The sequence below is a fragment of the Xenopus tropicalis genome, chromosome 5 (genome assembly GCF_000004195.4).
Source record: "Xenopus tropicalis strain Nigerian chromosome 5, UCB_Xtro_10.0, whole genome shotgun sequence".
Classification (NCBI taxonomy): Eukaryota; Metazoa; Chordata; class Amphibia; order Anura; family Pipidae; genus Xenopus; species Xenopus tropicalis.
In genome coordinates this window covers 122,263,418-122,281,152 of record NC_030681.2, presented here as the reverse complement: position 1 = coordinate 122,281,152, position 17,735 = coordinate 122,263,418, and the positions used below count along the sequence as shown (strand labels likewise).

Sequence of the window (17,735 nt, the reverse complement as noted above, 5' to 3'; positions counted from 1 at the left end):
TCCATTTCTAGGGATGCACCGAATCCACTTTTTCAGAATCCGAAACCTGCCAAAAAAGGCTAAATCTTGGTCACATCCTGAACCAAATCCTGTATTCGGTGCATCCCTATCCATTTCTTTGTTTGCTATGTAGACTTGAAAAAGAAATGACTTCTAAACACAGTTACCAAAATGTCCCAGCACATTTCAAAAAAGCAGGTCATTCAGTTAGCCAGCTGAGATTTCAAGTTATCGATTCAGTTGAGGTACCTAGGAGAGGTGGAAATAGATTCATGTTATTACACAGACTAGAGATGCAATGGATACACAGACTGGATACAATTTGGGGTTTAAATAAAGAATACACTCTAGCAATGTTTATGTATTGATAGGCAGGTATGTAGATTGCAATTAGTGGCTTATCTGTGTTTAAATTGCTAGTATTTCAGCATTTTAAAATTTTCTTCTTAAGGTTACTAATTAGAACAAAGGAAGAATGGTACTGCCACACACATACTTTGCGTATTTTAATTGGTTTCATTGTGATGTCAGGAAGTGAAGTGGTTGCCCATTTGTTTTACTATTTATACCTGTTGATGAATGTGTGTGGCATGCCTGTGATTCAATGCTTTCAGTCTCAAACATACCAGGCCATGGCATGACTTGATTTTCAAGTTGTAAGCAATAAAGTTCCATTTTTAACCTTTATAATTAGAGTTGCTTGAGTCATTGGTCATCTGGGCATATTCATTTTCTGCTGTGCCAAGCTTTAGTCATTACATCACTAAACATTTTTCAACCAAACTAAGGGGTGTATTTATTAACAATGGAGACAAACATCACTGGTAATGTTGCCCATAGCAACCAATCAGAACTTTGGTTTTGTAGGTGACCATTCAATTGCTGATTGGCTGCTATGGGCAACACCAGACAGTATTTTACATACATAATGTATTGTAGTAAAAAAAAATAGGATTGCAAGCACAAATGCTGTATATTGTCTAGATACAGTATCTTGGGTGGCAAGGAATCTAGAAATGAACTGGGATATCAGTGCTCCTGGAAAACTAAATACCAGTGAATTAATCCTCAGACTGCTGAAATGCAGAAACAGTAGGAGCAGCACTCATATTTATCATTCGGGAATTTGCCGTTTATTAAGCCACATACTGACTTGTGCAGGAAATCCAGTTGGTATAATAAAAGGCAAATGTTCCAAACCCAAGTTCCAACCTTAAGTTCCAACCCCAAGTTCCAACTGTAACCCTAACCCCAAGGTTAGGTTCCAAGGTACCAAAGTTTTCGCCTTTCCCTATAACCCTGTATGCCCAACACTAACTCTTAAAGTTGAATCCTAAACCCAAGTCCCAACCCCAAGCCTAAGACTCGCAAACATCCTCAACACTCATGCGCCATTCCCTTTGGTACCAAAGTTCCACAGTTTTCTTCTTGCATTATAACCTTGTATGCCCAACACTAACTCTTAAAGTTGAATCCCAACCCCAAGTCCCAACCCCAAGCCTAAGACTCGCAAACATCCTCAACACTCATGCACCACTCCCTTTGGTACCAAAGTACCACAGTTTTCTTCTTGCATTATAACCCTGTATGCCCAACACTAACTCTTAAAGTCGAATCCTAACCCCAAGTCCCTGGATCAACTTGTACTAAGCTATCTCCCATAACCCTGTATTCCCTCACTTGCTAAGAAGCCATCCAGCACCTTCTTAAAGTTATATAATGTATCAGCCAGCACGACTGATTCGGGGAGGGAATTCCAGAACTTCACAGCTCTCACTGTAAAAAATCCTTTCCGAATATTTAATTGGAACCTCTCTTCTTCTAAACGGAGTGGGTGCTTGGTACTTTGTATTTATCTATTATTATCTTAATAACCCCCTGTTTGCATTAATGTATTCTACTGTACAGAGCTGTGTACGAAAATGTAAATCGCCGGTGGGATGTCATACGCGGCGGCGCGATTTCAGTGAAGCCATCCTGCCGTCCCCATGCCTCACATCCTGCACATCCTAACATCCCAAACCTAAGGGTCAGGTTTGTCAACATTTGGATTTTCTTGGATTTTCTTTTTAAAACCACAACTAAACTCATTTCCACAAAAACCACAGTGTCTAGCCATTTATTAAAAGATCCAAACTGAAAAAGCACAAACGAAACAAGACGCGGAAAAAAACAAAAACCGTGACTTTTTTGTTGCACAAATGCAAATGTTGAAGAACCTCCCAAAGCAATTCACTGCTACATGATCTTGACAGATTTTAGATTGCGCATTTCTTTTTTTGGATGTGGCGCAGTTTCGTTGTATAATAAATCACTTAAAATGCATTTTTTTCTGCAAAATTAGATTTTGCTTAAAAAAAATACAAATTGTAAAAAAAAAATTGAATGTTAGTAAATTCCCCCCTAAGGGGCACATTTACTAATCCACGAACGGTCCGAAGGCGCCCGAATGCGTTTTTTTCGCAATGATCAGTATTTTTGCGACTTTTTCGTATATGTTCCGCGACTTTTTCTGCCGTTTAATAGTTATGACGAAATAGTCGCGCAAAATATGATAAAGTCGTGGCGGCGGCGAAAAAGTCGCGACAAATTCAAAAAAGTTGCGACGCCGACATTTTCATTTCTAATCTGAATTTTTGCCATTCGGGATTCGAATTCGTGCTTTGGTAAATCTGCCCCTAAGTCGCATTTGGACTTTATCTTTATGTGGGGCCAAAACTGCCAGTTTTACTGACCCAAACAATCTGTAATGTACTGTACTAAACAGCTAGTCTTGTGCAACCATATCAAACATCTTGTACAGAACATTAATGCAATAAAGCAAGGGAATTATGTTTGCAAATAGCAACTTGGTGCCATCAAGTCAACATTAATATGTAACAAGCATGAGCAACAGCCATGAGCAAGTCATATGGAAATTTCAGTCTGTCACAATGCAACTGTAATTATTAATGTTGACTGTAAGAGCCTATTAAGAGAAAGAACTCTACTTCCTGCTTTCAGCTCTTTAACCTCTCAGTTAGTTGGTGATGTTAGAGGGGCCACATGGTACATAACTGCTCAGTTAGTTTGTGAGCATGCAGGTCAGATTCAAACACAAACTAACTGAACAGTTATGTCCCATATGCCCCCCCTCAAGTCAGTGATTGGCTACTGACTGCTAACAGCTTAGAGAGCTGTAAAGGAGGAAGTAGTGTTCTGGCCATTATGTTAGACATATGCTCAATCCAGCCTTTATAGATTAGATTTTTGCCTAACTAACTATATAGAAAACATTCTGCTATTTTAGGTTGGGGTTTTCGAAAGGGGAGAGGTGAGGGGGGTCGAGGCAGGCCAGTTAAGGGGGCTTTTATACCTGGGGGTGGGGTGTAGTTCTCCTTTACGTATGCACTACTGCTAACAGCACGCATCTATGTATAGTTTCTGCTGAATCAAAAACATTCTTTTAGGGCAAGGTCACATGACCTTGCCCTAATCAGTTTATACCAGAAGCACAGATGTATTTGTAAAGGAAATCATTCTTGTATATAAAATTCATCTTACCATCTTCTTTCACCTTCAACTAAAATTAACTTTTGGTATGAAATTGATGGCAATACATTCCTCCCAACATTTTGAAAATGGAAAGAGGGAAAAAAATGGCCACAACCGTTTTGCGACCACACCCCTAAATACCACGCCCATTGGGGGTCTTGTTTTATGTGTTATTACAGTTTTGTTAGAAAAACTGAACTTGCCTTTAAAGCTTCAAGCCTCAGTTCCCCCAAGAGACCTGTTTAGTTTATTAGTTACAGTTGTATCTCAGTGCAGGGGGGCTTTTTAACTTTCTGGGCTCTCTGCCAAAAGCCCACTTATTTAATTAAATGTGAGAAACAATGTTTCTAATTGCAGGTGACGCTCATTAAGATTTCTGGGCTCTCTACCAAAAGCTACTTTTTATCTAAATGTGAGAAACAATGTATCTAAGTGCACCTGAAGCTTGTTAACTTTCTGGGCTCTCAGCCAAAAGCTACTTTTAATTAAATTTATATCTTTTTTAGCTTTCAGTGCAGGAGATCAAAGGGAAATGAGGGACTTTTCAGTAAGAATCCGGGACTGCGGGTTGAGCTGTCAAAAGAGGGACTGTCCCGCGAAAATTGGGACAGTTGGGAGCTATGGTAATATTCTCCGACAATTTGCAACTGGTCTTCATTTTTATTTTTTTGTGGCTTTGAAATAACTTAGCTTTTTGTTCAGCAGCTCTCCAGTTTCGAATTTTAGCAGAAAGGAGGGCCTGAATAGAAAGATAAGGAATACAAATGAATACTAACAATAAAACTGTAGCCTCACAGAGCTTTTTGGCTACTGGGCAGTGACCTTCCTTCTAAAAAGCTATAAAGAGGCAGAACTGGAAAACATATTTAGACCAATTGAAATGTTGCTAAGACAATTCTATAACTTTAAGTAGAGCCTAAGCCATAAAATGATTGTGATGCTGTATTTGACTGTAAATGAAGCAGCACTATAAGAACATTATTTATTTTGTTTATGACATCAATTTAAATACAGACACCTATTAGAGTGATAGTTGCCTTTACTACTGGCAGTATTATTGCCATATTAGCTTCTTATGGCAGCCTTACTTAATCTGTGTTTATTAGAACACCCTTTCATGCGAACGTCAGTTGTGCACACAGGAAATTATAAAGATAACCTTTTAAATATTTATATCCTCCATCAAGAGGCTAAGCTCCCAACAATGAGAACATAAAAACTCTAGTGACAGCAGATTTTCTGTTTATGGAGCTATAATTGATGTCTGGGCTCAGTCAGTTTTAATATAAAGAACAACAGGAGTAAGTAGCTGAACACATCAATAAACATTCTTTCCTTTGTGATGCTACACCTTGTGATTCTGATTTCATACAAGGAAGATATCATTATTTCCTCCAGATCACACCAAAGTGTGTAATATGATCGAGTACATTACATTTATAGTAATTAAATGGGTAATTCCTTCTAATGAGGCGACAAATGAGAGAAGTAACACTTATGGAAACGGTATGGTATAATATGAATATGTTGTTCCTGTGGGAAGGAATAGCTTATCATAATATACTAAAACACGCAGAAAATAAGATCCAAAAAAAGTTATAAATCCAGAAAAAAATTCTTAAAACTATAAACTCCTTTTAGCACAATTTGTCTTCTTGCACTGGCAACCCCTAACAAGTGAAGACTATAAAGGCAATGTACCTCCCTAATTGGGGAGGTGGGTCACCTTTATGTTAACCTTTAGAGTATTCAGCTTTTCAACTTGTCTTCACTTTTTTATTTTTTATCATTTTTTTAATTATTTGCCTTTCTCTTCTGCCTCTTTCCAGCTATCAAATGGCTGGAAAGTCCAGCTGCCTAGTTAGTCATTTGGCTCCTAGCAACCATATAGCTGCTATAATGTATGTATATATGTATGTATGTATAACTTTATTTATAAAGCGCCACAAGGGTATGCAGCGCTGTACAATCTTACAGAATACAAAATTACACACAGGGAGGACAAGTGATATAATAAATAAATACAGTAAATATATATATATATATATATATATATATATAAGTGCCATGTGGTATGAAACACAGTAGGAAGGAGGTCCCTGCCCCATAGAGCTTACAATCTAATGAAGACCAATTGCAAATTGTTTCAGAATAGCACTCTCAACAGCATACTTAAACTTAATTTAAAGGTAAACAACACCTTTAACATCTGCCAGAGGGCCCAGTGACCAGCACACTAACTCCTTCATGTATTCTTGCCTTTAATAAACCCAGTGCCTCTGCTAAGTATTGGAACAAAAAGCTTGCTGCAGCCATGCCATTTATCCTTTTTTTCTAATAAACAAAGACTGTTTTCCTAATTTATCTTTTACTTTAGGGCACCTCTGGTGTATGTGAATTTGTTTGTGTGCATGTACATGCGTTGGTTACAAAATAACAGTACCTAATTCAGGTCAAACACACCATAACATACACTTAGTTGTCAAGCCTTAACGAATACATAACAAGGAACCTATTATTTTCCTATTATATTGCACTAAGCCTAAGCATATTTGCTTGGAAGCTGGTATCACTGAGAGTGTGATACGTAGGAGAACTGGCTCACTGACGTGGTGAATAGCAATGCAAATAGGAGCCCTGATTAAAAAATTATTTGTTATACTTTCCCCTCCTTCTCCTTTGTAGGAGGGCAGACAGTTCAGCAAAAAGGCAATTGCAGTCAAAGTTAGCAACATAACTAATTATAGGTGTCACCCTCATGACTAAGGTACTGCACGGTATTTAAGAAGTTGCCAAAAGGAAACACCCAAGTTGTATTTTAGGAGTCCAACTGGATAGCTAGAGAACTGTTCCCAACAACAAAAGGGGCAAAAGATGTGTTACGGCAAGTGTGCAAGATGTATTGGCTACTTCCTTCTCATTCTGGCAATATTCTGCATTGCTGCAAACATTTTACTTTTTTTTCCCAATGGAGAGACCCAGTATGCTTCACAGAACCACTTGAGTAGATTTGTATGGTTCTTCCATGGAATTGGTGGTGCAGGGCTACTGGTAAGTTTTAAACAAGACCTTTTAATCCATTATAAATCTACTGCTGTGGGGCTAAGGGGTTATTTTTACTGGATATTTTCATTCATTCTTTTTAAAGGGCCAAATAAGCTGAATCTACTCTTAAGAACTGTTTTCATTCACACATTCAATTTCATTATAAAGGGTAAAAAAATATACTTATTGAAGGTATCATCAAAAATTTGCTCTTGTTAAATATTAGTATTTCATGTACATAAACTTCTAATTTATCCTGAGGAGTTTAAATATATCTAAGTTTCATAAAACATTATAATTTGACACTCATATGGCGTTGTCTCATTTACTTTCTTGAGCTTCTTGCCACTATTTTGCACATCATATCTGTAAATAGTTTAACATTCTTTAAAGTGTTTCAGATAGGATCTAAGGCTACATATATCTAAAATAATTAGAACAGCACTGATTAAGCCATTTGGCCAGTTTAAACATTACTGTCCACCCATCTTAGCAGGTGGGACCACCTTGGGGGGCAGTTTCAGACCATTCTGCCCTCCCATCAGAACTGAGAATCTCTGGTACCTCTGCTCCATGAGGCTGTGGCATGATCACTGTGAAATTATGCTTGCCATTATTAAGAAAGATACAATAACAACTGCCCTTTTTCAACTTCACTAAATAAAAAAACATTATTTTCAGCAATTGTATGTTGTTGAAGGTAATTTATCACCTTGTTTGAACCTGGGCAGTAACCTGTACCAACCAATTGGTAATTAATCTTGTTCTGACAACTGCAGAACGAGAGCAAATACTTGTTTGGATGACATGGGTTATTGCACTACTGCAGTGCTGTCGATTGTTAGTAAACAGCCCTGATGTCTCTTTAAAATGCAGGCCCTATCTACTGCTATAACTAGCTTATTGTTTAGTTCATCAGTACAGAAACATGCAATGTATGGCACCAGTAGCCTATAGCAATCACATGCTTTCATTGTTCTAACTGCACCTGACAGTAAAGGCTGATTGGCAATGGCATGTTTCTAGACCTGGTTACACAGGTTACTGTCTAATTCCATCCATATGCCTTCAAATCAGAAGGTGATGCTGTTGCCTCAACACTTGGGTGTGACAGATACAAAGAGTAACATAAGAAAAAAGATTTAGGGTGCATGCTTTGTGAAATTAAATTATTTACTACAACTAGATGTTGAGAAATTGTATCTGGTTTTGATCAAATGTCCTTTCAGACATTATTTTTTACATTGGGATTCCATTTAACACTTGATCAAGGCAGGGCTGCTTTTAGGAACCATTGGGCCCTGGGTAAAACATTTTTTTATTGGTGGGCCCCCACTGCCCCAAGACATTTGTAAAAAGAATAAGCCTCAAGCATGAAGTTCAATACAGTGAGGCAGGCAGTGAAGAGATGGTCTGTGCTTACTGAAGTAGGTATGATCCCCAGGCATGCCACCCTTGTCCTACAGCCCTGGGAGCCACAAGCACAAAGGCAAATAAATTATATGTATCATAATGTTGATCTTTTCCAGTTGAATGATGGGTCTGCCACCTCTGCAGGACAATTCTGACAAAAGTTATCCCAGATGAAGGGTGTGCTAGTGGGGGCCCCTATCCTGATGGGCCCTGGGTAAATGCCCCTTTTGCCTATTTGCCCATAAAATGGCCATGGATCAAGGTCAACCGATCCCCTGGACAAGATATATCTTAGTAAGCTGGGCAGGGAAATTCCTTTGTGTGGCATTATACATACACTTCTTACTCTATGTTGTTATTGTGGGTATTAAACTTTAATGACATGTGAATAAATCTGTTTTTGCTTTTGTGGTTTGGGAAGATCACAGACATATCTTTATACCTGGGGAGGAGACACAGCTTTGATATTTGTGCATATTGTTCTGAGGTCACGATAATGAAAACATTTCATAACCGAATTCTTGTTTCGTCACCTACTAATTTTGCAGAATAAATATATCCTTCCTTGGTAAAGACCATGGCAAGACTTATGCAGCACTGAGCACAATAACAAAATAAAAAGGCTAAAAATGCCTGAGAACGTCTCTGTACAATCCCATAACATTTTGCATAAGGTATCGGAGATTACAAACTAGATATTGGTAACACAAACAGAAGACAGGGCTGCATGTTGTATTTCCAGAAATATGAAGTAAAGCATTTATTTTAAACGCATAGATAAATATAAAAAGTTAACATTAATATCAAGTGCTCATAGTCACATGTAAAATAAAACCCATCTTAAAGAACTGTAATCCCAGTAAGATCAGGAACCCCCCAAAATAGATATAGGTTCTTCCCATATATCTCTTAGCAGAATCCACTACTGATAATGATACATAATTGTACTGCAAAAGAAATTATTATGGGGTATCCTGGGTACCCGGCAGCATTGCCATGCATATTCCCCAACAAATAGAGTATAATATAAAGCAGTTCTATCTACTCTGGTCCACTGAGCTCTAGCATAAATAAAGACCAGTCCAATGGATGCACCGGGCCCAAATGCCTCTGGGGTTAAATGGTAAAGTGCTATGTATATGCAAGACAAAAGACACATGCTTTTCAGAGTAAAAACACTCAAAACAAATATATATATATATATATATATATAAAGGTATGGTACCTGTTATCCAGAATGCTAGAGAGACCAAGGTTTTCTGTTTTCTGGATCTTTCCATAATTTGAATCTCCATACTAAAAATCTACTAAAAAATCATTTAAACGTTAAATAAACCCAATAGGATTGTTTTGCCTCCAATAAGGATTAATTATATCTTAGTTGGGATCAAGTACAAGGAACTGTTTTATTATTCCAATTTTTTTTTTTTAAGTTTGAATTATGTGATTAAAATAGAGTCTATGGAAGATAGCCTTCTCATAACTTGGAGCTTTCTGCATAAAAGATAATGGATCCCATAACTGTCCTGATTCAATGCACGTGGAGTGGCAGTGTTTTGGAAACCTGCAAGGTTTCTTTTTTGCATACAAAGATTTGGAATTTGGAATAACTGCATCAGATAGGCAGAAGCAAAGTAGGTAAAGCTGGCAAGATCTCTAGTGTTTTCTGCACCCTTCCTCAGCCTTACCCTTCCTCAGCCTCACCCTTCCTCAGCCTTACCCTTCCTCAGCCTCACCCTTCCTCAACCTCACCCTTCCTCAGCCTCACCCTTCCTCAGCCTCACCCTTCCTCAGCCTCACCCTTCCTCAGCCTCACCCTTCCTCAGCCTCACCCTTCCTCAGCAGGGCATAGCGGATGCACACACCAAGGAACATGTGACTGCTCATATTTAACTAAGTGAATTTTTGGGGGGAGGAATGCCATCCATATTAAAGAGACAGTATATACCCTTGTTCAACATGAATGCAATGAATAGGGTTTCAGCTTGTGTTTTTGCTTGTTGTTTTCATGACAAATCTATGCTTTTTGTTATTTCTTTAGCTAAACAGGGCAGGGAAACTAAAGCTACTCCATGTTCTGGTAAAGCTGGCATACACGTACCAATTACAATCTTTCCTGCTACCATTGGTCTCAGGAAAGATCATTCATTCCCTTCACTGACGTTCAGCTGAATCATCAGATATTGAGGTACAAACAATAGGGATTCTACCTTATAGCTTTTGCGATATCAGGCATCTTGTCGATCCGCCATTCACTCACCTAATATCGTACAAAACGAGGTTTCGTATGATACTATTTGTGCGTGTATGACCAGCTTTAGGTAGATAATTAGATTAGCAGATAACCCCCCTGTATAATGGACTCCTGCTAACAAAACAGTCACAAGAATGGGTGAAAGGAGGAAATTGTGTTCTGGTATCTGCTAATTATCTACCTCACAAAAACAAAAAATAGAGCAGCTTTAATTTCCCTGTTTAGCCCAGGAAATAACAAAAACCATAGATTTCTCATAATTAAAACAATAGGAAACATATTCAGCTCAAGCCCTATTTATTGGATTTAAGAACAAGGGGATATACTGGGTATACTGTGCTTTGAGAAAAGGAAAAAGGAAAGTACATCTCAAACATTGTGTTTGTCCACGTAGCTACCTTTATTAAAGGTCTTTTACTAGTAGCAGGAGGGCAGTTTGTGCGAGCTCTCACTGTGGCACACAGCACAAATGGGCAGAGAGAGGTCATGAAAAGTGTAGTTTGGAATAATTTGCTGCCCAACAATAAATGACAATAATAAAAATCCTAATACCATTACATAATGTGATATATCTTAGGTGACAGAGGCTGGTCTAAACCCATAGGCCATAGAACAACTGGACTATTAATCCAAATCAACTCTACTCAAAAACAAACTGAAATTGTAGTGTGACTTGGCAACAGCCAGACAATATAATCCTTATTTCTTACCATATGATTTCATATTAATCATTTCTGCCGATACATGGAGGGTTGCCTTCCAACTCTAAATGAACAGTGACCCCATAGAAGCACTTTTAGTGGAGATGCTGGGTTCTATAGTTCAAAATATCCAAACCCATGCTGGTTTGCTATTCCTAGGTTAGATTCTTTGTATAATCTACAATATAACTGGTTACCGCTGTAACATATCCAGTACATTATAATTATTGTTTGCCTTAATGATCTAAATATTACACATAGCTTTTTGTTCTTATTTGCAGACATGTTTATAAACACTGACGGCAAGGCTTTCATTGTATGTAGGTATATCTGCTCCCAGACAGTAATAAATAACGAGAAACAGTATGAAGGGGGGGAGGAGAGTGTAACAAAAAGGGAAACAGACCCTGTGACTGACTGCAGTAGGAGCAGGAAAGTAGAAATATAATATATAAAAGGTTATTGGCACCTAAACCACTTCAAACGGGGACTGGCCCCCCAAAATACAGCAGCAGTAGATGCAGGAATGTGGGCAGCTATGTGGGGGTCTAATGTAACAAGTTTTTTGGAGGGGGAAGAATATTGATTTGGGGGGAGGCAAGGATATTTGATTTAAGGAAGTTCTAGTCATGCTCCCACTGGGGGACATTGGATTTTGCAGTGGGAGCAGAAATGTAAGTAGCTTAGTGGGGCTCTGTGAACATCATTCCTGAGTTATGGGGTGCTCAGGATTTTGCTTTGGGGCCCACTAGCTTCTAGTTACAGCATGTTTTGGAGCATGGGGTGGTTTATAGGATTTCCACTCCTTTCAGATAAGTTAATAATTACTAGCTTGGTGTGTCCAGTTCTGTCCAAGGTGACATTTTCCATTTTCCATTTACGTTAGCTTCTTTTGTTGCTAAAAACTATTGTCTAGGTGCAGGCAGAATCATTGTTTCCAGCATATGCCTGCGTAACCGGCTTGTCCTTGACAGTTGCTCCCTGTCAGACCTGGCTCAGTGTTAGCAAGAAAAGAAAATGTTTGCCTGGAAATGGCTCATTGTTCCATGGTAACATCAATCAATCTGTGAATGATATACAGCTTCCTAGGCAGCTACATCAACAAACAGATTCACAGATATAGATAGACATATATGGAATTACATCTTTCACAAGGCTGACACAAACTCAAGTTGGCCATACACAAGATGATTTGCTCCTTTGGCATGGTTGCGCACCTTGGGTGGGAGATATCATGCTAATGCGATTGTTGGGCAATAGGGCAATTAAGGGGATTGGAAAAGCTGGAGCATGGACCACATCAATGAACTGATGCAGTCGCCCATCCGCCAATAATTCAAGCCTGTCAGATCGACATCTACCCAATTTTTGGCCAGATATCAGGGAGGCCTGTTGGAGGGCCCCATACATGGGAAGATAAGCTGCCGAGTTGGTCTTAAGGAGCCAAATTGGCAGCTGAAATCTGCCCGTTTAAGGCCACCTTAACTTAGTAATAGAAATACAACAATTATTTTCATGTATTTTGTGTCATTAATACATTTGTATTTGCTTTTACACACAGATGTAAGATTAAATTATATATATATATATATATATATTATATTATACCTCCCTATCTGCACGTACCCACAATCAAAATTCATTATTGATACTTTTGTTATCTATAGGATACATTTTATATATTCTGTGTTTCAGATGCTGCTTCCAGCAGGAGTATTCATTGGGCTGGAAAATGAGGATTGCTGTGGATGCTGCGGCAATGAGAGATGTGGGAAAAGCTGTGCAGTAAGTGGCATTTCATATTTAAGTGCATTTTTAGTTGCAGATAGATGCCAGGCGCCAATGTAACCTGTTTTGATCTTAATTTCAGATGCTGTCCTCTATTTTGGCTGCATTAATTGGGGTTGCTGGAGCTGGATACTGTGTTGTTATTTCTGCACTGGGCTTAGCTGAGGGGCCACTGTGTTTGAACAATAACCAGTGGTCTTATGCATTCGAAAGCACTAATGGGAAGTAAGTATAACAGTTTGTATTTCTCTTTCCTCCATAAAAAAGGCTTCAATGGGTAGTTCACCCTTAAGTTTGCTTTAACTGTCCATGTCCAGTTTGCCAAACTCATGAAAATGTTGCATTACAAAATACATCCAGACTCAGAGCAAATGTAAACATGTCTGTAATTTATATATATTGCTGCCATCATTAATAAGAACTCTTGTTCTATAGACAAGTATGTATAGGCTCTTCTGAAAAGATCTGTACAGTAGTTGACTGGGCTCCTCACCATATAGGTTATCTTTTATGAACTTCCTGTGAAGGCTGCTGCAGCTTATATATTTAGTATATAGTATGGCACTATGTTACACTGCATATAGCCCTGTAAAGCAGTGCTTTACATAGATTAGGCTTTATGTACTGCCCCAGTGGAGCTTACAATCTAAGGTCCCTATCACATTCGCACACAGTGGTCAGTTTTGCCAGAAGCCAACTACTTTCCTGTATGTTTTTGGTTTGAGGAGGAAACCAAATAAACACCGATCAAACATACAAATCCTTGCAGATGCCCTGGCTGGAATCAAACCTAGGCCCTTAACCATTGTGCCACTGTGTTAAAATTAACCTCATGAATAGTATTAATACCAGAGGGAAATTCAAGAAACCAGACTGTCCAGACCTACTGTCTAGGGATTTTTTTTTATCAACATCTGGACAATTTTTCGGCAGATATCGGTCGGGTAATCCTGTCTTAGTATTTTAACAGCCTGTGCATGGCCCCCTTTATTCTTGTGCTAAATCAGCGTAATTGTGGTGGGACTGGCTTTTGCAGCTGGTTAGAAAATGAGCCCGAGTATAGCTATTTCTGCCTACAACATCAGCCAACACTTTGGCTGTGTGGATGTGTTAGCAGTCATTTCCAGCATGTTACAGCAGTGCCTCATATATTAATTGCAATCAAGGCCTCATTTGAGATGTCACTTCCAGATTACAATGCAAATCTGTGTCTCGTCAAATATGCACTTTCCTTTGCTTTAAAAATAAATAGAGAAATTGAGAATGTTTGGGATATTTAATATGCTAAGATATAAATGAGATACTATCCTTAGTTGGCACTGTTAATACTGGAGTTCTGCTACAACCATACAATGGCATAATGAATGATATAAACGATATATCCTTTGTCTTCACAGCTATAGCTAGGGACGGCCCAAGCAATTTGGCATTGAGTTGTTGAGGTCCATGTATTTATGCAGTTTGTGTTGCTTAAGGGTAAGGACCCACGGAACGGTTCAGTCCCCGCGATGGATCTCTGCTATAGCAGGCAACTAATCACTCTGAAATGGATTTCCACCAGCAACAATAGTAGTCGCTTCAGTTTTCCAAAGTCACGTGAAGTGATTCAAAGGGCTTTCCACCGACGACTCCTATTGTGGAAATCCATTTCAGAGCGGCTAGTTGTCCCTAATAGCATAAATCTATCGCAGGTATTTGAACAGCTCCTTGGGTCCTTACCCTTAAGCAGTATAATTTATGAAGCCTATAATAAATATGTCTGTCTTTACACAGATATCTGACAGATTATCAGTCCTGGTCCACATGCACTGAGCCAAGGAATGTTGTTGTGTGGAACGTTACTCTGTTTTCCATACTTCTGGGTCTGTCTGGAATCCAGGTCATCCTGTGCCTCATTCAGATCATTAATGGTTTAATTGGTGGGATTTGTGGTGTGTGGTGCTGCCAAGATTCACAACAGGTAATTATGGGAGACTTTATACATGGAAATTGCTTCTAATACAAGGTATTTTGCATTCCAGGGTCAAGATTCTATCAATATATATATAAAAATAGATTAGTATGATATAGAACCCACTCCAGATACTTCCACAGAGCAAGTAGTCCTGAAACATATTTCAGAATTGCAAACACTAAAGGGAACAAGACCATTAGAACAGTTTCCCTCCATATAACTACAATCCAGTCCTTCAAACCCTGTAGCACAAAATGAACTGTAACTAACAATGGGTGGAAGGAACTGCAATATAAAAGTGGTGGTTCACCTTTACTTTAACTTTTAGTATGTTATAGAATATCCTATTCCTAGCAACTTTGCAATTGGTCTTCAATATTTTTTTTTTTTTATAGTTTTGTTAGCTGTGTGTTCCAAGGGGCACATTACTTATCGTCCCATGCTCTTTAGGATGCCGACATGTAAGGTCCATAAAGTATTGAGTAAATTCTGCTGGTAGTGTCAATCTCCAGTTCCTTCTTCCTGCTGTATTCGTGCTCACTAGTCCGTTATCTACAAGGTGATCGGGTCACACAGCAATCACCTCTATGCAGGCGATAGCAGAACATAATCTTGGAAAATAATCTTGGAAGTGATAGCAGAGGTATTGTCCCAAGGTTCATACTAGAATGGAGAGATCACACTTAAAGTGAAGGAATGATGTTCCATGAAACATGGCCATGGCACTATCGCTTAATAATGTAACACACACATATATATATAGTATATATAGAAAAAGAATGAGTTGTGCCTTACAAAGAGTTGCCCATAGGGAATCCCTATTGAATGTGTGGCTAGCAGCTACATTGGCACATATTATTAATTTGGCTTTTTCCCATGGCAGTTGTTGTTAGGTAAACTAATGGGGCTATGTAATAAAACATACCAAGTTTGCCTAGGAGCAGTAACACATAGCAACCAATCAGCAGGTAGCATTTACTGGTGACCTGTTTTATAGTAAATATCTTATTGGTTGCTGTGGGTTACTACTCCTGGGCAAACTAAGTAACTTTTATTACATATGGGGGATAGTAGTTACAAGCTAAATTATTGTAGTAATACATAATTATTTCCTATCCCTACACCAGATGTTTCTGTGTGTTTATCTTATAAGCAAACACTAAGTTTGCACCTACATGAAAAATAATTAAAACCCTTAGAATGTGACATGGAATTATCTGTTAAATTCAGGAAAGCAAACCTGTTTCACTCCTATTATTGATCTACAACTTCTAGCACCAGGTTTGAAGACTCCATATTATTCTAAAGAGACTACTTACTTGAATTTGAACAGTGCTTTGGATACATATACTAACACAGGACCTGCAGTTAGTCTCCTGCTGCCTACTACACTCTCTCCTCATTACACCCAAGTACATCACTGAGTTCCCCTGTTACTCTATGTTGTGTATTGGTTGCTTGCAATACACATAACTTTCTTCTTATGTTGCCCTTTTCTATTTCCCTTTTACAGTCCTACGCTTGCTGAGTCATGCAAGACTTTGGCTGACCCAAGAAATTGCACTGATGAAGAACAGACTTGTGTATTTGTTTAAATTCTAATGTATAGAATTGTATGATTTGTCATCTACTTTATACTGGATGGAACCAAAGACTGTCAGTGAGTACAGCAGAAGAACCATTTGTCAGAGTGTAAAGAACATGGATACAATGAGCTCCTACTCTCCCCACATCTGTTCTACTGTGTGCGAATAGGGTGGGGTATTTTGCATCAACATTGTTTGTTTGTTTCTTTTTTATTTAATATTGTCTTATTATGAATACAATAAATGCTGTATTAGAAAGAACCTGAGCTTGTGTTACAGTGTTGGTTTTATTATTAAAACTGCAATAACTTAAATAAGTGATGAACACATTTTTTATTTTCACAGTGTAAAACTGGTTACACAATACATGCAGAGCTCTACTCGTATAATATATCATGCCCAGAACATTTTTCAAAATGTAGATAACAGCGGTGTAAAAAGTGAAAAATTAGAGCTTGTCAGTCTTGGAATACAGCTGCCAGAAGGTGCCACAAAGTGGTTGCATCTGCTTTAAAGCCCTGGGGTAAAACAGCTGTTATACTGTTCCATGGATCTGCTGCCAGCTAGCCCCTGCCATGGCTGTTAATGTTAATGTCTTCTTAGGCTAGGGGGGAAAAATCGATGTGACCAGAGGAAAATCTCTATTCTGTGCCATAGTATAAAAAATAAACTACTTAAAAATAATGTCAATATACTATTACAAGCAGAATCCATTTAGGGGATCCCTCTCAGGCAAATATTGACTAACCTATAAAACATATTATTGACAGTATTTTGTAAGTATTTCCATCACTTACTCAAAACTGCCACCTTGTGACTGGAACTGTAATGAAACCTCTCTGCCCGGCATGGGAGGAAAATAATTATATAAAATTGCAATGGTGTTTCCCTTTCCTTATAGGAGCTATGGAATAAACAACATCTGACTTACTATTACTTTTCCCTTAGAAGGAAAAGGGATTAAAACTCATTATAGTCCATTGTTACAGTTTTAGTCTTAACCTATGTTAACCTAAGGTAGGTGGAAATGGCATAAATAATGGCATTTGAGTGTTTTTTGGGCAAGCACTTTAATTTCATTTAATTAATAATTTATTTTTTCATACTGGTCTCATCTTTAGAAATTTTTCCTTTTTTGTATTAAAATGCAACCTTAATTTTAAAAAAAGTTGAAAAGATTAATGCAAAGTGACTGTACTGAAGGAAAAAAAGGGCAAGCCTCTTATGTATGGATTGAAACATTGGTCTGTGTGATGACTGATTGTTGTATTTCCCTGTTGAGCCACTAGACACTGTGTAAATGTGCCCTTTATATATATATGTATTTTACTATAGACTCTGTTGTCTCTACCTCCTCATTTTGACCAGCTGCCAATAAGTGCTTTATCTCCCCCACACTGATCCAGCCATTACTGTGTGTAACTTACAGGTTACTGCATTGATTCCTGGTTCATTGCTTA

At 38.3% G+C, this 17,735-nt stretch overlaps 1 protein-coding gene across 1 annotated transcript; it reads left to right on the top strand.

The window, feature by feature from the left end:
- Positions 1 to 6,184: 6,184 nt before the first annotated feature.
- tm4sf1 (transmembrane 4 L six family member 1) lies at positions 6,185 to 16,536 on the top strand. Its single transcript, XM_002937326.5, has 5 exons — positions 6,185 to 6,585; positions 12,643 to 12,732; positions 12,818 to 12,960; positions 14,509 to 14,695; positions 16,203 to 16,536. The coding sequence occupies exons 1-5, from the start codon at positions 6,409 to 6,411 to the stop codon at positions 16,215 to 16,217; spliced, it is 612 nt and encodes a 203-aa protein (XP_002937372.1). The 5' UTR covers positions 6,185 to 6,408; the 3' UTR covers positions 16,218 to 16,536.
- Positions 16,537 to 17,735: the final 1,199 nt, after the last annotated feature.

What these genes read in the sequence shown, in the direction of transcription:
- tm4sf1 (XM_002937326.5), top strand. Translation starts at nt 6,409, where the DNA reads ATGTGTTACGGCAAGTGTGCAAGATGTATTGGCTACTTCCTTCTCATT. An exon ending in GATGTGGGAAAAGCTGTGCA is followed by an intron (nt 12,733 to 12,817) that starts GTAAGTGGCATT and finishes TCTTAATTTCAG; the next exon opens with ATGCTGTCCTCTATTTTGGC. An exon ending in TTCGAAAGCACTAATGGGAA is followed by an intron (nt 12,961 to 14,508) that starts GTAAGTATAACA and finishes GTCTTTACACAG; the next exon opens with ATATCTGACAGATTATCAGT.